This window comes from Octopus bimaculoides, chromosome 13 (genome assembly GCF_001194135.2).
Source record: "Octopus bimaculoides isolate UCB-OBI-ISO-001 chromosome 13, ASM119413v2, whole genome shotgun sequence".
NCBI classification, from domain to species: domain Eukaryota; kingdom Metazoa; phylum Mollusca; class Cephalopoda; order Octopoda; family Octopodidae; genus Octopus; species Octopus bimaculoides.
The window spans coordinates 62,892,682-62,908,513 of NC_068993.1; the positions used below are offsets into that span (position 1 = coordinate 62,892,682).

A 15,832-nucleotide genomic window follows, 5' to 3' on the forward strand; every position below is an offset into this window, starting at 1 on the left:
TATATAAAGAATTTGCTCTGAATCACAACACTGGAGGAGGAGGAGGAGGAGGAGGAGGAGGAGGAACTTTTATGTAACATATAAATAATCTTCAAATAATTTACCTTCAGTCTAAAAAGAAGAGAATATAGCAGAGGTTCTCTGATTTTGCTCATGGTAGTTCCTTCATTGGTTGTCCAGATTCTTATTGGCTGATCAGATCCAGAAACTTTCTGAACTAACTCATTCACTTCCTGTTTGATGTAGACAAATAAAAAGCATTAAAAAGAAATAAGAAAATTGTGAACCAAATGATCGAGCACCTAAGTTGCCAGCCATTTGACATGCTCTACTAGAAATGCAGTAAAAACCTCTCTCATATCACTCTATTATCTTAAATAAATATCATGACCTGTCTTAACCAATGTTTTGGCATTGGGAAAGGCATCAGGCTATTGAAACCATGCCAGGTCTGACAATGGAGTTCAGTGCAGCTGTACACCTGGACAAATCTTGTCAAAAGGTCCAACCCATACCAGCATGGAAAACCAATGTATTATGCAGATGATGGTCAATATTGTTCCTGGTATACAAGAAGAGATGGTCAGAATAATCAGATCTTTGATCCTGGGTGCAGGAGCCAAATTTGCCCGGTGGATGCAAACCCAGGTTTTCAAGAGGATGTTCAAAGCGTTTTCATTGCCCCTCCAAAATTTTAGGGGGTACACCATATCTTTGACCTGCAGGCCTCATGCTGACCTGTGAATAAGCTTGCAACACCAATAACAACAAAACAGCTTAATTATAAATCAATTAAAATCCAGTCGTGCTCCTCATCATCAAGACTGCAATAAATGGACATTCATACAGGTAGACAGAGTGTCTAATTGGAAAACAAGAATCCGTGAGGTATGATATATACCTTCATGAAAACTTTCTGTACAAATACGACATGGTTGAGTAGGTCTGTGGTGAGGCTGTGTTCAAGCATGCCTACTTCAGCGACAGCATTCAAATATCCCCCTTCTTTAAGCACCAATCCATCTGTGAGATTATCAGAATTGGTTGAAGTGGCTTTGTGGTGCCTGTAGTCTGCATACACATGAATTGGTGGTAGATCAATGCTAGCAGATGAAGGGATAGACGTTTCAAATGAACTGACCTGGAAAATAAAGAAACTGGACTCGTTAGCTTTAAGTGATGGTGGTGGTGGTGATTCCGAACACGGATACAAGCTACAAATTTGAGGGAAAGATCAGCTGATTAAATAATCCTCCAGTAATTGACTGATGCAATATTTCTCTCTCAAACCCAGAAAGATAAAAAATGAAATCAATGTTGGTAAGAATTAAACTCAGAAAGTATTTTGTCCAGGATAGCAGAAGATACATAAATATATATTATATAAATGTACACACACACACACACACACACACATAGCGCGCGCGTGCGTGTGTGTGTGCATGACATTGAATTATTGAATTATTTAGAAAAGACTCAAATGAATATGTCAAGTATAAAGTAATTTTTATGAAGAACAGGTTTTACAGTCATTTCAAAGCTTTGCCAGCCACTGGGCTAATCTGTGTGTGTTTGTGAGAGAGAGAGAGAGAGAGAGAGAGAAAGTATATGTATACCTATTAGCTGTAACTAAAATAAATATACAAACACTCTCCCTTTATCCTCTCAAATGTACACTAATCATCGATAAATATGCATTTAAAAGTCTGTATTCTTGCTTCAACAATACACAGGGCATTAATGTTCAAAGTTTGCTGGAGATCACATATCTAACTTACTCTTGATTTGAAGCTCAATGTGTGCGCTGGTAAATCGATTGTGAATCGTGCTTTCTTGCCTGTCATACCAGTCACTGTAATAGGGCTTGTCTGAAACAAAGAAGAGAGAGATTGAATGTGTATCAGTGGGTGCTTAGTCTATATAAACAAAGGAGTGAGTACACAATACTAAGACACTTAAGTGTATTTAGATTCCAAGTTGAGAAATTCAACAAACCACATCATTTCTAGCCAGAAACTTAGAATAATAAAGTCTGTGACGTTCTTTTGTTCTTCTACTGCTTTCAGCGATTGGATTGTGGTTATGATGAAGCATCACCTTCATGGGTTTAGTCAATCAGAGGAACTCCAGTGCATATTTTCCAATTTCATACAAATTATGTCAATTTCTGTTTCTTAAAAAGCTTACTTTTGGCACAGTAAGACCCACAATGTTAACAGCAGACAGGCTCATATTATGTATGTGTGTGTACTTACATATGATAGTGCCAGTGGACTGGCTCCCATGCAGGTAGCATGTAAAAAACACCTTTTGAGCATGGTCACTGCCAGAACTGCCTGACTGGTCCTCGTGCTGGTGGCACGTAAAAGCACCCATTACACTCTCGGAGGGGTTGGTGCTAGAAGGGCATCCAGCTGCAGAAACTCAACCAGATCAGATTGGAGCAGCCTTCTGGCTCGCCGATATGTATTTTGTATATTCTTTTGACTAGTTTATTTCTTTAACATCTCTAAGGTTGAGAGCCAAACTCAGACATCTCTGAATTTGAAGAAAGCTGACTAAGAGCAATAATTCAAACAGGACCTTAAAATACGAAGGAAAAAAGAGGTTTATTAACAAAACTGACCTTATGATGAGCACGAAGAGATGGTAACAAGGAAGCACCAATGGTTAAACCCTGTAGAATAGCCTTGAAGTGAATGTGAAGGGTGACAGTCTTCATCGGGTTCTCAGCCTTAGCTTTGTTTTCAGCTGTCATTTTCGCAGCATTAGCAATTTCTGCTGCAACAACTTCAGGGTTGATTGACTCTGAAATATCTGGTTGTCTGCAAGAAAATTAAAAAAAGTTTTTTTGAAACAATTTCATATAGGAGTATATGTATGGTTGTATGGTTACAAAGTACATTTTGCATCCACATGGTTCTGGGGCCAATTTCATTGCACAGTGCCATTAACCAGAAATTCAAGTTAATCAGTACTTTGTGAGTAAAATTTCATTGATGGAAACTGTGCAGAAGCTCAATGTGTGTGTGTGTGTGTGTGTGTGTCTATACACACACATATGTGCACACATGCACAATGGGTTTCTGTAAAGTCCTTGTGAATGTAATTCCGCTTGCAAGCCATTAATTAACCTGAAGTTCAGATAAAAAATACATGCACAAGCACCAGTGTGAATGTCTAACACCAGAGCCAAAGCACTGACACCTTCTTGCTAAAATTCCTGACCTTGTCCCAAAATTTGAAACCATTATTGTTGTTGTTGTTATTTTGCAAGTAAGCTGAACCCCCTACTCATTTCCTGTCCCCCATTTGGTATCATTTCATTTCCTTCACATTGCTATTACTTTTGAGAAGAAGAATCCAGAAGGCATTCTCATTTCCTCAGCTTGGAAGGAGTAAAATGTAAAACATCAACAGACTTCATACAAACAAGATATTTCCAGCTACCCACCACCAACCTCTCCCATACTCAGCCACATCAAAACATTCGTGCCAGAACCAACTGGACATTACAAATGATATAAAGACTAAGAAACACAAAAAAAAAAAACATTTAAAAACAGGAGATACCCACCTTGATTTTTGAGCTGATCTCCGGAATTCTTGGAACGTTGTAGACAATTGTTTAGAGCTTCGTGCCATCATACCATGAAGTACAACCGGATGCTGCGGGATGTCGACATCAATAGCTCCAATTGAAATCAAAGCAGAATTGTGTTTCTTGCTGCGCCTCACAACACTCGTGTACAAACCTTGGGATTTATTTACATCCACTGTGACAACGATTCTGTGCGAATGACACAAAAAATGATACCAAATATTAGTCTCAGATGAAACCTAAATGTCATTATCATTTAATATCCCTTTTTCAATGCTGGCATGAGTTGGATGGATGAGACCCTCTAGTGGTCGGTGAGCAATTAAAGGGGGTTGGTGAGCAATTACAGAGGCTCGATGATGGCCAAGGGGTTGAATGGGGGTCGGCGTGCAAAAGACCAGCTCACCCAGATGAACTGCTTCATATACATGCCATTGGCCACTGAGTTATTTCTCTTAGCACATTTTCTTTTTAGTATTAAACGATTTAGGTGAAGAAATTAAGAGTTATGTCCCTTAAATTCGAGTCCGTGTTTTAGTTGATAAACATCCCAAGTTGGTCCTGATTGAGTAGACTTGATAATCAAAGTAGTTCTAGTAATGACTACATCACCCTTTTTTATATATCAAAGGAGACACTCACAAGAGTATGTGTGTGGGTGTGTGTTTAATGCATAATTAATTAATATGAATAAAGCAACAACGAAACACTATGCAAAGCAACTCAGCTGTATTTCTCTCCATTAGGAAATCAAATAGTATTTTTGACCTGATGAAAGTCAAAGATGACCTGAAACCAGCTAAATATTTTTTTGTGTTTTTGTTCATTGAATGATGCAAAAGAAATACATTTATCAATATTTGTTATACACAGCAATGGCTCCAGTATGTTGCAAAGTTTTACCTAGCATCACACTAGTTCCATGCAGTTGAAATCCAGATGATCCGATCGATGAAATTATTTCACAAGGAGCATACAAACCATAAAACATGAAGCAATATGAGAGATGAATCAGTTAAGATTACAGCTGTTTCATAGCCTCCTTTATGGAGTAATAATTTCAGTGCATAATAAATTATGCTTACATGGCTGCATTAATATACATGCTCTAGCCATAATCCAAGTGGTTAAATAAATATATTAATCTATCATATCTCATGAGATTTTATGTTTTTATTTGTGTGTGTGTGTGTGTGTGTGTGTGTGTGTGTGTGTGTGTGTGTGTGTGTGTGTGTGTGTGTGTGTGGGTGTGTATGGGCTAAGCAAGACATAAATAGGATAAATAAAAGGTTAACTCACGTCATGTTGGGAAGAATCCCTTCCAAAAGTCCAATTCTTGTATGTCCGATGTGTGCAGTAATTGAAGATTCAGATGAACTTTTACCCACAAAACCTACAAGAGAAAAAAACATTAGGGATAGAATTTAGGGAATGGTGCATAAGTCAGTTGGAGTATGTAAGAGTATCTGCATGTTCATATGATAACAGACTCCAATTACAAAATATTATTTACCATAATATTTTGTAATTGGAGTCTGTTATCATATGAACATGCAGATACTCTTACATACTCCAACTGACTTATGCACCATTCCCTAAATCTCATCCATGCTAAGGCAACTGCCATCATCACTGAATGTAAGATGTGGGGGTGGGGAGCATGTGTGTGCACATGCATGTGTGTAAAAATGAAAAGAATCCATATATATATATATATATATATATACATGCACTCACACATATGTACACACACACACACACACACACACATACATACATTATAAATTTCAAAAGCAATATGCAAATGTCTTGACTGACCTTTCACTTTTTCTCTGTATGCTCCACTGGCATGAACACACTTCAGCTCCGCATCCAACTTTAAACCACTCAATGCTGCTAGAATACGGAACTTCTCCACTTTTGCAATTCCAAACACCACCAGTGGTATGGTCTCGCCAATATAAAAGCCTACAATTAAACACCAACAGTTTTAATTGTTATTAATTGCTTTTATTAGTTTTTACGTCTTTTTTTTTTTTCCATAAATTAGGTAAACCTATTCAATTCCAACCACCACTCTAATTACAGGTGAGATACAATGGAATAAAGAGAAACTTTGTTTAATTCCTTCAATACTGACATCCAGATTTAAAGACAGCTCTGTGAATAATGACTATTCTATCAAACTATTTTAATTATTAAATCTCGTTGTCAATGATTTCATCTTTTTAAGTTCGCATTTACTAACATAAATTTGGAAAAGCAAACACACACACACACACCATAACTGTCATTGTAACTAAGCAAAACTAAGTGTTCACCATTATGTACATCACTGTTTAAACAGCTAAACCCCATATAAGTAATTAGTCTGCACCACTTGACACAGAATACAATATCAGAAAATGCTGCAGTCAACAAATAAAAATATGGCCCTGACTTAAAAGCACAAAGGAAAGAAATTTTTTATGTAGCCATTTACATGTATTTGTCTGTGAGATGAAATTCTAAGTAATTCTAAACATCTGTACCAAACTTAGGTGTCACAAAATCATATTTAAAAAGTTTTAGTGACAAACAGAATATGCGTATCACTATATCGACCATACTATTGGATGTTATACAATGCTGGTCAAAATACACTTTCTTGCATTGTGGTGGTTTTCAAATGATGCCACCCATTAGTTAGGTGGGCAGGCCATTCATAATACTTTTATATACAGCATAATTAAGGTATAAAATACCACCTTAATTATTTTCTATTTTTGTTCTTTAAATGTCTTGTATAAAATACTTAATATCTATTATTGCCATATACGGTTCTTTTTTATTTAGATTTTACTCCCCCACCCCACTGTCAAACGCCAACTTCAAAGCTCCATCCATGCAAATATACGGAAAGTTATAACACAATTGCCTTTCTTACTAACATAGAGAAAAATAACTAAATAAATACATAAATGAATTAATAAATTAATTATATAGAAACAGAATCATTCAAATGGTTATAACACTCCAAAAATAGGCAATTTGTGTCACTCACTTTGCTTGAATGTACTTCTACCAATCACGGATCGATTGTGTAGGTTTGTACTCGTACTCTCTTCATTTTCTGGTTTACTCTTAGCAGTATTACTGACTCCTTCTTCAGCATTTGACAAGCTCTTGGAATCATTCTTGCTTGTCTCCTTTTCGTTCTCTTCTTCTGCAATGGCAGGAAGCATAGATGGCTTTCGGCCAAGAGTCTTCGTTGTTGGCATTGTGGAGTAAAGTTCAAGTAGATGATACAATGTACGCCAGCAACGAGGAGTTGATTCTTTTATTTCATCAACTATTGTTTTCTCAGCAAACACTGGCGAAGAAGTATCACCCATGTCGATGGTCACCGAATCACTGAGGTTCAACGAGTGAGGTGGGGTTAATATACTCGACTGTTGAGATCGAGACCCTGATTTCTTACTTTTACCAGAGAACCGTAAATGAGTTCTCCGCAAAGACATTAAGGGAAGTTTATCAGGACGTTTGGTTTCCAAAGGTTGAGTTACCCGAACCTTCGGTGATTGTTTATTTTTACGCTTTGTGATAATTTTAGTACCGTCATGGCTGGATACATCAGAGCTGACGCTAGCATCTGGAGTAGGAGTATCTTGTTCGGTTGGTAGAGTCTTTGAAGTGTGGGATTGTTGAGTATCGGCACTGGATGTAGAATCTTTAGAATCTTGTTTACGATGTGTCTTTTGCCAATCTGAGTCAGCCGGTCGATTCTGTTTCAGTTCAACTCGAGTCTCATTGATGTTGTCAATCATTGTGACAAACTGATGAATCAATCGCAAGAGAGGCATGTCTACATGTTGAGTAACGGAATGGCAATTAATCATGAAATTCACTTTCAGAGTAGTTGGTTTAGCTTCTAGTTTGTGCATGGCAAACTTCCAAGAGACATACTTCCTTTCGTCTTTGCCTTTGTTCTTCTCAAAATCAACAACATCTCTCATTCCGATATTGACGACAAAATCTTCACAGAGGAAAGCTGGGTTGTCGGCACTGGTGTTGATCACTTTTATAAAACGTGCTGTCTTTGACTTGCCTTTGCCTTTGGATGTGAGGTCCGATGACTCGGCAATCTGAATCTTCATTGTGTTCAGTCTACCTTGCAGAGAAAGATGGCCACCAAACTTTTTCATGAGGGCAGATGTTCGTACACCTTCAACGTGAAGGCCAATGGATTCCAAAAATGGTTTAAACAGCATCTGAGCATCTGCTAATTGTAAAATTGATGTGGCAAGTGTTAAGTGCTCGGCACTCATACCAACTTTACTTTCATCACTACCAAAATTACTAGCAAAAGCAGTCATAATAGAATCTTGTCGTCGAGAAGATGGACAAAGGTTTGTAAAATGAGTGCCTATACGATTTTGTTGTTGGGCCATCCATTCATACAAATTGTCTCCGTTTCTAGGACTCTTTCTGCCCAATGGTATACTTCGAGGAAAGTTGACACGAAGGGGAGTTTGTGGAGGAGTATTGTTTAAGCCATGTTCCAGGCTAGACATGCTACCAGCAGCAGAAACAAAACTGTACGTACTCTCATTCCGAGTCATTGGGGAGTTAGTAGCAAATGCAGGTTTCAAATGAAAATATGGCTCTGGGGATTCTGTCACTACCTGCTTTCGTTTTGTTGGTCTGTTCATGTTCTCATTATCGTCATCATCATCAGGGCAACTTGTGATGATAACTGGACCTTGTGGTGGATGGTTCACAGCCAAAGATGGGGGAACTGGAATGCTATGACCAGACAAGCTGGGCATGGATAAAGACTGATGGATTGACCCACCCTCTGCCAGCAGTAAAGATGTCCGTTCATCTACAATATCAAAATGCTCAATCGGCATTTCTGTATCATCCATGCTGAAATTATTGGAAGCCTCCATGACAGGCAACGTAAATGCCACAGTGTAAGGTTTCGCTGCCTTTTTCGATTTCAGATGCATATCAGCAAGGTGTGGCATGTACAGCACAGTTTTCCACTGTCGAGTGAGAGCTAGGATTCCTTTCTGAATGGTTATTAATTGAGGAATGGTATCGGATTTGACAGCTGTTTCAATAGGGCTAATGCCACAACTCTTCACATATTTCCGCAGGACAGTGAATAATTGACAAGAAGGATCTTCTTGAAGAATTTTTGACAAGCCATTTAACTTGTTAAATTTTCTCTGAAAAAGGAAAAAGAAAATAATAAAAGAATTCTGAATTAGGATCAATCATCATCAAACACAAAATTATGAAAAAAAATTTAAAAAAAAAATTTAGAAACTGCACAGAGTGAATATATGAGCAGGTACTTCCTGAAGTAGAACACATGAAAAGCACTAACGATCACCTAATTTGAGAAGTTCGTGGAAACGAAGACAACTATTATTTGAGAATTAAAGACAAATCCTACACAACAAATACCTGAAATATCACTTCATTTTATTAACCAGGAACAATATAGAGGTTTATATAAAACATTGGATTTGATCCTTTATTCAAAGAGCTTAAATACCTAAAATAGTCTTCTCACTCAAGCACTTTTTTTAATACCAGTTTTAGCCACTGGACTACAATAATTCTAGGGTACAACCGTCAAAGATTTGATTTTATAAACTGCAATTTGTCTGCTGATTATTTGATCCAATTACTTAAGAAGACAAAGAAACCTAGGGGAAAAAGGAAAAACAGAAGTAATCGGTATGGAACCAAATACAAGGTATATTGTTTAACAAACCAATTCTTTCATCCCACACTGATGGAAAGATGGATGAATGAATAAATATATATATATATATATATATATATATATATATATATATATATATATATATATATATATATATATATATGTACATACCAACACACACACACACACACACACACATATATATACATCTGACGGGTTTCCATTCAGTTTCTGTCAAATTTTATTCACGAGATTTTCCCAAGAACCTACACAACAAGCTTGAACCGAAAACGACATGGTTACCAAGTGCAATCTGTTTAACCTCACCACCAATCTTATACTATTGGGTGACATTTCTAGCTTCCTTATGAAGGTCATTACGAATATCGGTGATACAAAATGGAACAGCAACTGGAACACAGATTCGGCTTTTCTGAAAGCTAGAACTCAATTCTTGGTCTATGGTACTCTCTAAATAGTACATCCAATTATTTGGTTATATATATATATATATCATGTATGGAATTTCAATATGGCTAAAAGGGATATCAGAAAACCAAGGATTATAAATATTTCTGATTCCCATCTTAATAGATGCTAAGAAATGTTAATGACGTGAATTAAGCCAAATCGTCTGACTGCAGGAGCTCATTTGTTCTTAGGGTGGTATTAAGACATATAAGCCATTAATCTAGACAATTAAACAATCTTTGGCTGAATAAAAGCTTTCATCTCATTCACACACACAATTAGAAAATAAATGGTAAAAAAAAAAAAAAAAAGAGAAACCAAATGTAGGGAAGAAATTATTTTAAGAAGTCTAAAAATATAAGCATAACAAGTTTAAGTCACGAGAAGAAAATGGTATTCAGCTTGATGGGAGTCTTCATTCAATGGACATAAACAATTTGAAATTCAATGCAAATTTATACAAATCAATAAGAGGAATTTGATAAATTTCCATTTTTCCAATTCCAATGAAAGACCAATGTATTCCTGGGATTTAATAACAGAAAATGTCCATAATCTTTAGAATATATATTAGCATCATCATTATTCCACACACGCACACACAAATAATAAAGACTTTGAATGGTTCTTATATAATTTCCAAAGTTCTTCAGAAATAGTGATTTTGAAAACATCACAGGTAGCAAAAAAAAAAGAGAAAGAAAATTGAAATGGGATTAGTTTTCTAAATATTTCTTTTAACAAGCTAAAAATGACACTGGTTATTGGAAATGGGATTAAATATTTAGAAATATTTTCAACAGTAGAAGATGGAATAAGAGATGCCTAACTGCCGTCCATTTTGACATCTCAGTTGAAATTCTGATGCTATAAACTTTACTTATCTTTTGTTGGGCGATGGGGTTAATATATATATATATACAACTTATATACTACATCTCTTCTTTGCAAAAGAGGAGTAAAAACACAAATGGAATTCTATAAGCAGTGAAAATAGAGACTTCTGCAGATTTGAAAGTAAAAGATTATCATATATTGAGGCGAGAGGAATAGGGTGAATGGATTTACACGCTTTGATGGGTTCTTTTTATTATTATTATTATTATTATTATTATTATTATTATTATTATTATATATAAGACAGCAAGCTGGCAGAATCATTAGCATGCAGACTATGCAGACAGACAAAATGTCACTAAGCATTTTGCCAATCTGCACATTCTGGGTTCAAATTCTGCCGTGGTCCACTTTCCCTTTCATCTTTTCAGGGGTCAATTAATTAAGTACCAGTCAAACACTGGAGTCAATGTAATCAACTAGCACCCTCCCCCAAAATTCCATCAACAATTTGTCCACTCCATATCCTTTACCTTATGTACACTGCTTATCTTCTTTTCTACTCTAGGCACAAGACTCGAAATTGGGGTGAGGAGCAGTCGATAAGATTAACCCCAGTACCCTACTGGTACTTATTTAATCAACCCCAAAACAGTGAAAGGCAAAGTCGACCTCGGCAGAATTGGAACTCAGAACGTAAAGACAGACAAAATACTGCTAAGCATTCCACCCAGCGTTCTAACGTTTCTGCCAGCTCACCACCTTGTACATTGTTTATATCTATCAGACTGGTGTCTTCGTCTTGAAGGTTGCTTTCACTGTGTTTTGGCTGTTGTACGCTCCCGCCTTCTTCAGATGTCTTGTGTTGAACTCGGTTGTTATATCGGAATTATGAACCTAATTCTTTATTTGATCCACGGGGACACCACTCTGACTAATATAAACAGTACACATAATATAAATTCCTCATCTCGGAAACATAGAATTGTCTTATCCCTTACCTTGTACGGCATGTGTATACTTTGGACCTCCAATGCTTCAGTCATGATGCAGGCCATCACAGAGCAATTGCGATGAGTAAGAGCATCTCTAAGTTGCTTTATTGCCACAACTAAGTGATCAGTTGGGTTTAACCAGGAGTTGATAGCTGGTGTTGCAGTACTCAGAAGATTCCAGTCAAGCCTAGAAATGTTTTTAAATTACAAAAGGTACAAAAGGAACACTTAAAAAGAAAATAAAGAGAACAGATACAGAGAGGGTTCTAGATGGAAGTAAAGGGTGTTGTTGTTGGCACTCCGTCGCTTACGATGTCGAGGGTTCCAGTTGATCCGATCAACGGAACAGCCTGCTCATGAAATTAACGTGCAAGTGGCTGAGCACTCCACAGACACGTGTACCCTTAACGTAGTTCTCGGGGATATTCAGTGTGACACTGTGACAAGGCTGGTCTTTTGAAATACAGGTACAACAGAAACAGGAGTCAATCTGTAACTTCTGCCAATTATTAACAAAAAACATATATCACCCACGAACCAATAAGAAAAGGGTTTCGTTTATCCCAAATTTGGATTGGATCTTCATCATCATCATTTAATGTCCGTTGCCCATGCTGGCATGGGTTGGACAGTTTGACTGGGCTGGCACACTGGAAGGTTGCCCCAGACTCTGGTCTGATTTGGCATGGTTTTCTATGGATGAATGCCCTTCCTAATGCCAACCACTCCAAGAGTGTAATGGGAGCTTTTAGGTGCCACTGGCATAGATGCCATCTGCGTGACACAGGTATCTGCTCAGCTTGATGGGTCTTCTTTTCAACAACGACATCATGCCAACTTATAATATTTTCAATATTGCTATGTAATCGCTGGAACCCAAAAGAATTGGTCATGCTTAAAATGTCTAATCATCTGCATGATCGGAACTAACCAGGGGCTAAGAAACAACAACAACAACAACAGATGGAATAAGATGATATTTAAATGCACCCACCTCGTGAAGTCCATTTTTCTCCTCATAGGTAAGGGAGGAGGAGCTGCAAAATTAAACCAGATTGTCTCTAGTTTTAAAACTCCACTGGAAGCGTCCCCTTCTAAAGGACTCATTTTGGTAAGTCTTTCCAAAGATGGAAACTGGCTATCTGATGATGTTATTGACATGGTTGAATCCCAAGAAGACATAGAATTTTTCTTGTCTTGCCATTTTTTGGGAACTTCTCCTTTATCAAGTTCTGTTTTTGTTTGTTCTTGCATCTCTTCAAGAGTCTTTTCAATTTCTTCCATCTTATGTTGAAATTCTGTATCAATATTTTCTTTGAAACCCAACCTCCTCACAGCTGTTAAGTTTATTCCTTCCATACCACATTCAAACATTATGAAACCAATGCCAAGTTCATCTGATTTTTGACGATATTCTCGGCCACTGGTCTGCGAGGACTCTCGACTCAACGTGCTTTGCTTTGATTCACAAGGGATGTTCTCTTTATCAAACACAAACAGAACTTTGGAGCGGAACTCTGGAATGGCTGTCAAAATCACATTTTCTGAAAAGTTACTGTGCTTCAAGAGACGCCTAAACTGGAAGTGAATTTTTTCAATAGACAGTGTACCGACATTTTCATCTTTGGAGGTTTCAGACAGTTTGTAACATTCTGTATTTGTCGACTCAGTCCCTGTACCCCCACCAACAGTATTGGTAACCCCTTTTGAGGATTTCTCTTTATTGACCAACAAATTGGTGGAATGGTGGAGACTACTACTGGGGCTATTGTCATTGGCAATTTTACAAGAGTGGCAGTTGGAAAGTAGTTGGCATTCAATGTTGCTGATGCAGACGGCCAGTAATGAAACACAGGTGAAGTCATGGATGTTGTCTAAGGCTGAGAACGACACCAATTCTTCAACGATTGATGTCTGAAGAATACACACATTGATCTGGTAAAAAGAAACAAAAAAAGAAAATCAATCAATAAAAACACTGTATTTTCCAGCATACAAGACAACATAGTATGTAGTGTAAACATTCAAACATCATCACACTCTTTGGCCAAATCCAGTTGCATTTCACATGGAATTTTTGGTCCTCCAAAGTCATTTTGGTGTATAAATTAACCAATTTTTTGGGGCTGAAAATTTTGGTCTAAAAGATTTGACTTGTATGCACCTGCATTAAATTCCTTTGATTATGTATGTGACAAGTTAGTTAACTAAATCAAACAAATATGTAAATGGTATTTATTTTATCGCATCTGGAGAGATGAAAGACATTGACCGAGCAAGGTTTGAATACAACCAAGCTAGTTATAGTAAAGTGTGATCTCACAATTACTGATTCTGTGGAAAGAATACGATATAAAAATATAATAGAGCTAATAGTTAACGAACCTTTGCTAATGAAAAATAAGCTTGAATACTGGATGTTTTGGTTTCCATTGGTTCCCGGCGAGAACTATTACTATCATGGAGCTCATCAGAGCTGTGTTTTTTTAAGCGATTTTTCTGCTTTAGTCGATCTAAACATCGGCTGTGCAGGCGATCAATGATTGAAGATGGATGAAGTTTGGATAAAACAGGAGTGATGGCTTCAATGTATCTGAATAAAGGGGAGAAAACAAACATTCATTTTTAATTAGTATCCTCATGACAATATAATCAATTATACGATTTACTTTTTAAACAAAGCTAGACAATACCACGCATGCTTCAATAGCACTGTCCGACCTGCATTCTCGTATGCAAGAGAGACATCGGTTACTACAAAGAGGGTAGAACATCAATTGGTTACAACGCAAAGAAGCATGGAACGATCCATGACAGGAATATCATTACAAGAGCATATGTGAAATGAGATAATTCAAGAATGGAGTAGAGTGAAGGGTGTGATTGCAGAGTACTGAAAGCACAAGTTCCACTAGGCTGGACACATGGCAAGGTTAACAGATACATCACATTCCTCAAGTACAGTGACATCCAATACCCATGGACTCACAAGTAAGATTTCGGCTGATGTCAGTAAAAATATAGATAAGCAGGACAAATCACTAAGTATAACTTCTGATGGTTCTAGGTTGCAATTGGAAGTAAATAAAGAATAGCATAATTGGAAGTAACGAAACTAGAAAGACATAAAAACTTATGTAGTTCAAACATTTTATGAAATAAAGCTTTAATAAAACAAAGCTCATATATATAACCTGGCCACTTGATTCAGAGTTCGATCCTGCTGCACAGCACCTAAGCTGAGTGTTTTTAGCTGTTGCCTCAAGCTGACTAGGGCCTAGTAAGTGAACATGGTGGGCAGGGGCTAAGGGAGGGCTGGTGAGTATAAATGTGCGCACGTGTGCGTGTGTGAGAACCGGTGTTGGTGTGTTTGTCTCCCCATAACATAGTGGTTCATCAAAGAACTGACAGAATAAGTACCAGGCTTTAAAATAAAAATTTTAAAAAAGCACTGGGGTCAATTCGATCAACTAAAAATTCTTCAAGGAGGTGCCCCAGCATGGCCCCAGTCTCATGACCGAAACAAGTAAAAGATGAAAAACATTATCAAGAAAGTTACCTTTGGGTTGATTCAAGTAATAAGGGAGTCAATAAAATATCAACTGAACCCTTGAGTTTGATCACAGCTGTAGTCTTGGATGTGTTTTCAGAGATGACAACCTCGGTGGAATCAACTGGAATTAGAAAGTTACTGTTTGTTAGAGAGGCATACCATTCACTTCAGAGACCATTTACATATGTATGTGTATATATATGTGTGTGTGTGTGTGTGTGTGTGAGAGAGAGAATGTCTGCATATGTACATGTATGTGCAAAAGTAACAATGATGATAAAGTGCAAACAAAGTTTAACTGTTTGATGCGATACAGGAAAATAAAAGTCTCATCGATATTTCAAGCTCTTCAAAAAGTGAGATGAAAGGATAAATGTAGAAAAATGAAAAAAAAAAAAAAAGAAAAAGATGAGAGAAATAGAGAAATACAGTTTTATCTGTATCAGGTCATATTAAAAAATAGCTGACCAGCAGAATGAGGGCAGTAAAGTGTACAAGGGAGATAACTGTAGGCCAGCGTAAGTGCGCTCGCGCAAGTATGTCCAGTAACCCCTCGCCATATCACGGCTAACCTATCATGCCCTCACTTACACCACGGATTTTTCTGGCTAATACATGTAAATTCCTCAGCCTATCGTGGGTTTCTGCAGCCAATA

General features: G+C 37.2%; 1 protein-coding gene across 7 annotated transcripts in view; it reads right to left on the minus strand.

The window, feature by feature from the left end:
- The window catches only part of LOC106884293 (bridge-like lipid transfer protein family member 1), a 213,773-nt gene that overhangs the window by 98,057 nt on the left and 99,884 nt on the right, over positions 1–15,832 (minus strand). For all 7 annotated transcript variants that reach the window (XM_014935660.2, XM_052972555.1, XM_014935618.2 and 4 more), the window contains exons 20-31: positions 15,183–15,297; positions 14,009–14,216; positions 12,618–13,558; positions 11,630–11,810; positions 6,645–8,814; positions 5,420–5,569; positions 4,901–4,994; positions 3,578–3,790; positions 2,627–2,825; positions 1,779–1,868; positions 902–1,141; positions 105–233 (exon numbers count right to left, since the gene is read on the minus strand). In XM_014935660.2, coding sequence (XP_014791146.1) covers positions 105–233; positions 902–1,141; positions 1,779–1,868; positions 2,627–2,825; positions 3,578–3,790; positions 4,901–4,994; positions 5,420–5,569; positions 6,645–8,814; positions 11,630–11,810; positions 12,618–13,558; positions 14,009–14,216; positions 15,183–15,297 — 4,730 coding nt within the window. The remainder of the gene's footprint in view (positions 1–104; positions 234–901; positions 1,142–1,778; positions 1,869–2,626; positions 2,826–3,577; positions 3,791–4,900; positions 4,995–5,419; positions 5,570–6,644; positions 8,815–11,629; positions 11,811–12,617; positions 13,559–14,008; positions 14,217–15,182; positions 15,298–15,832) is intronic.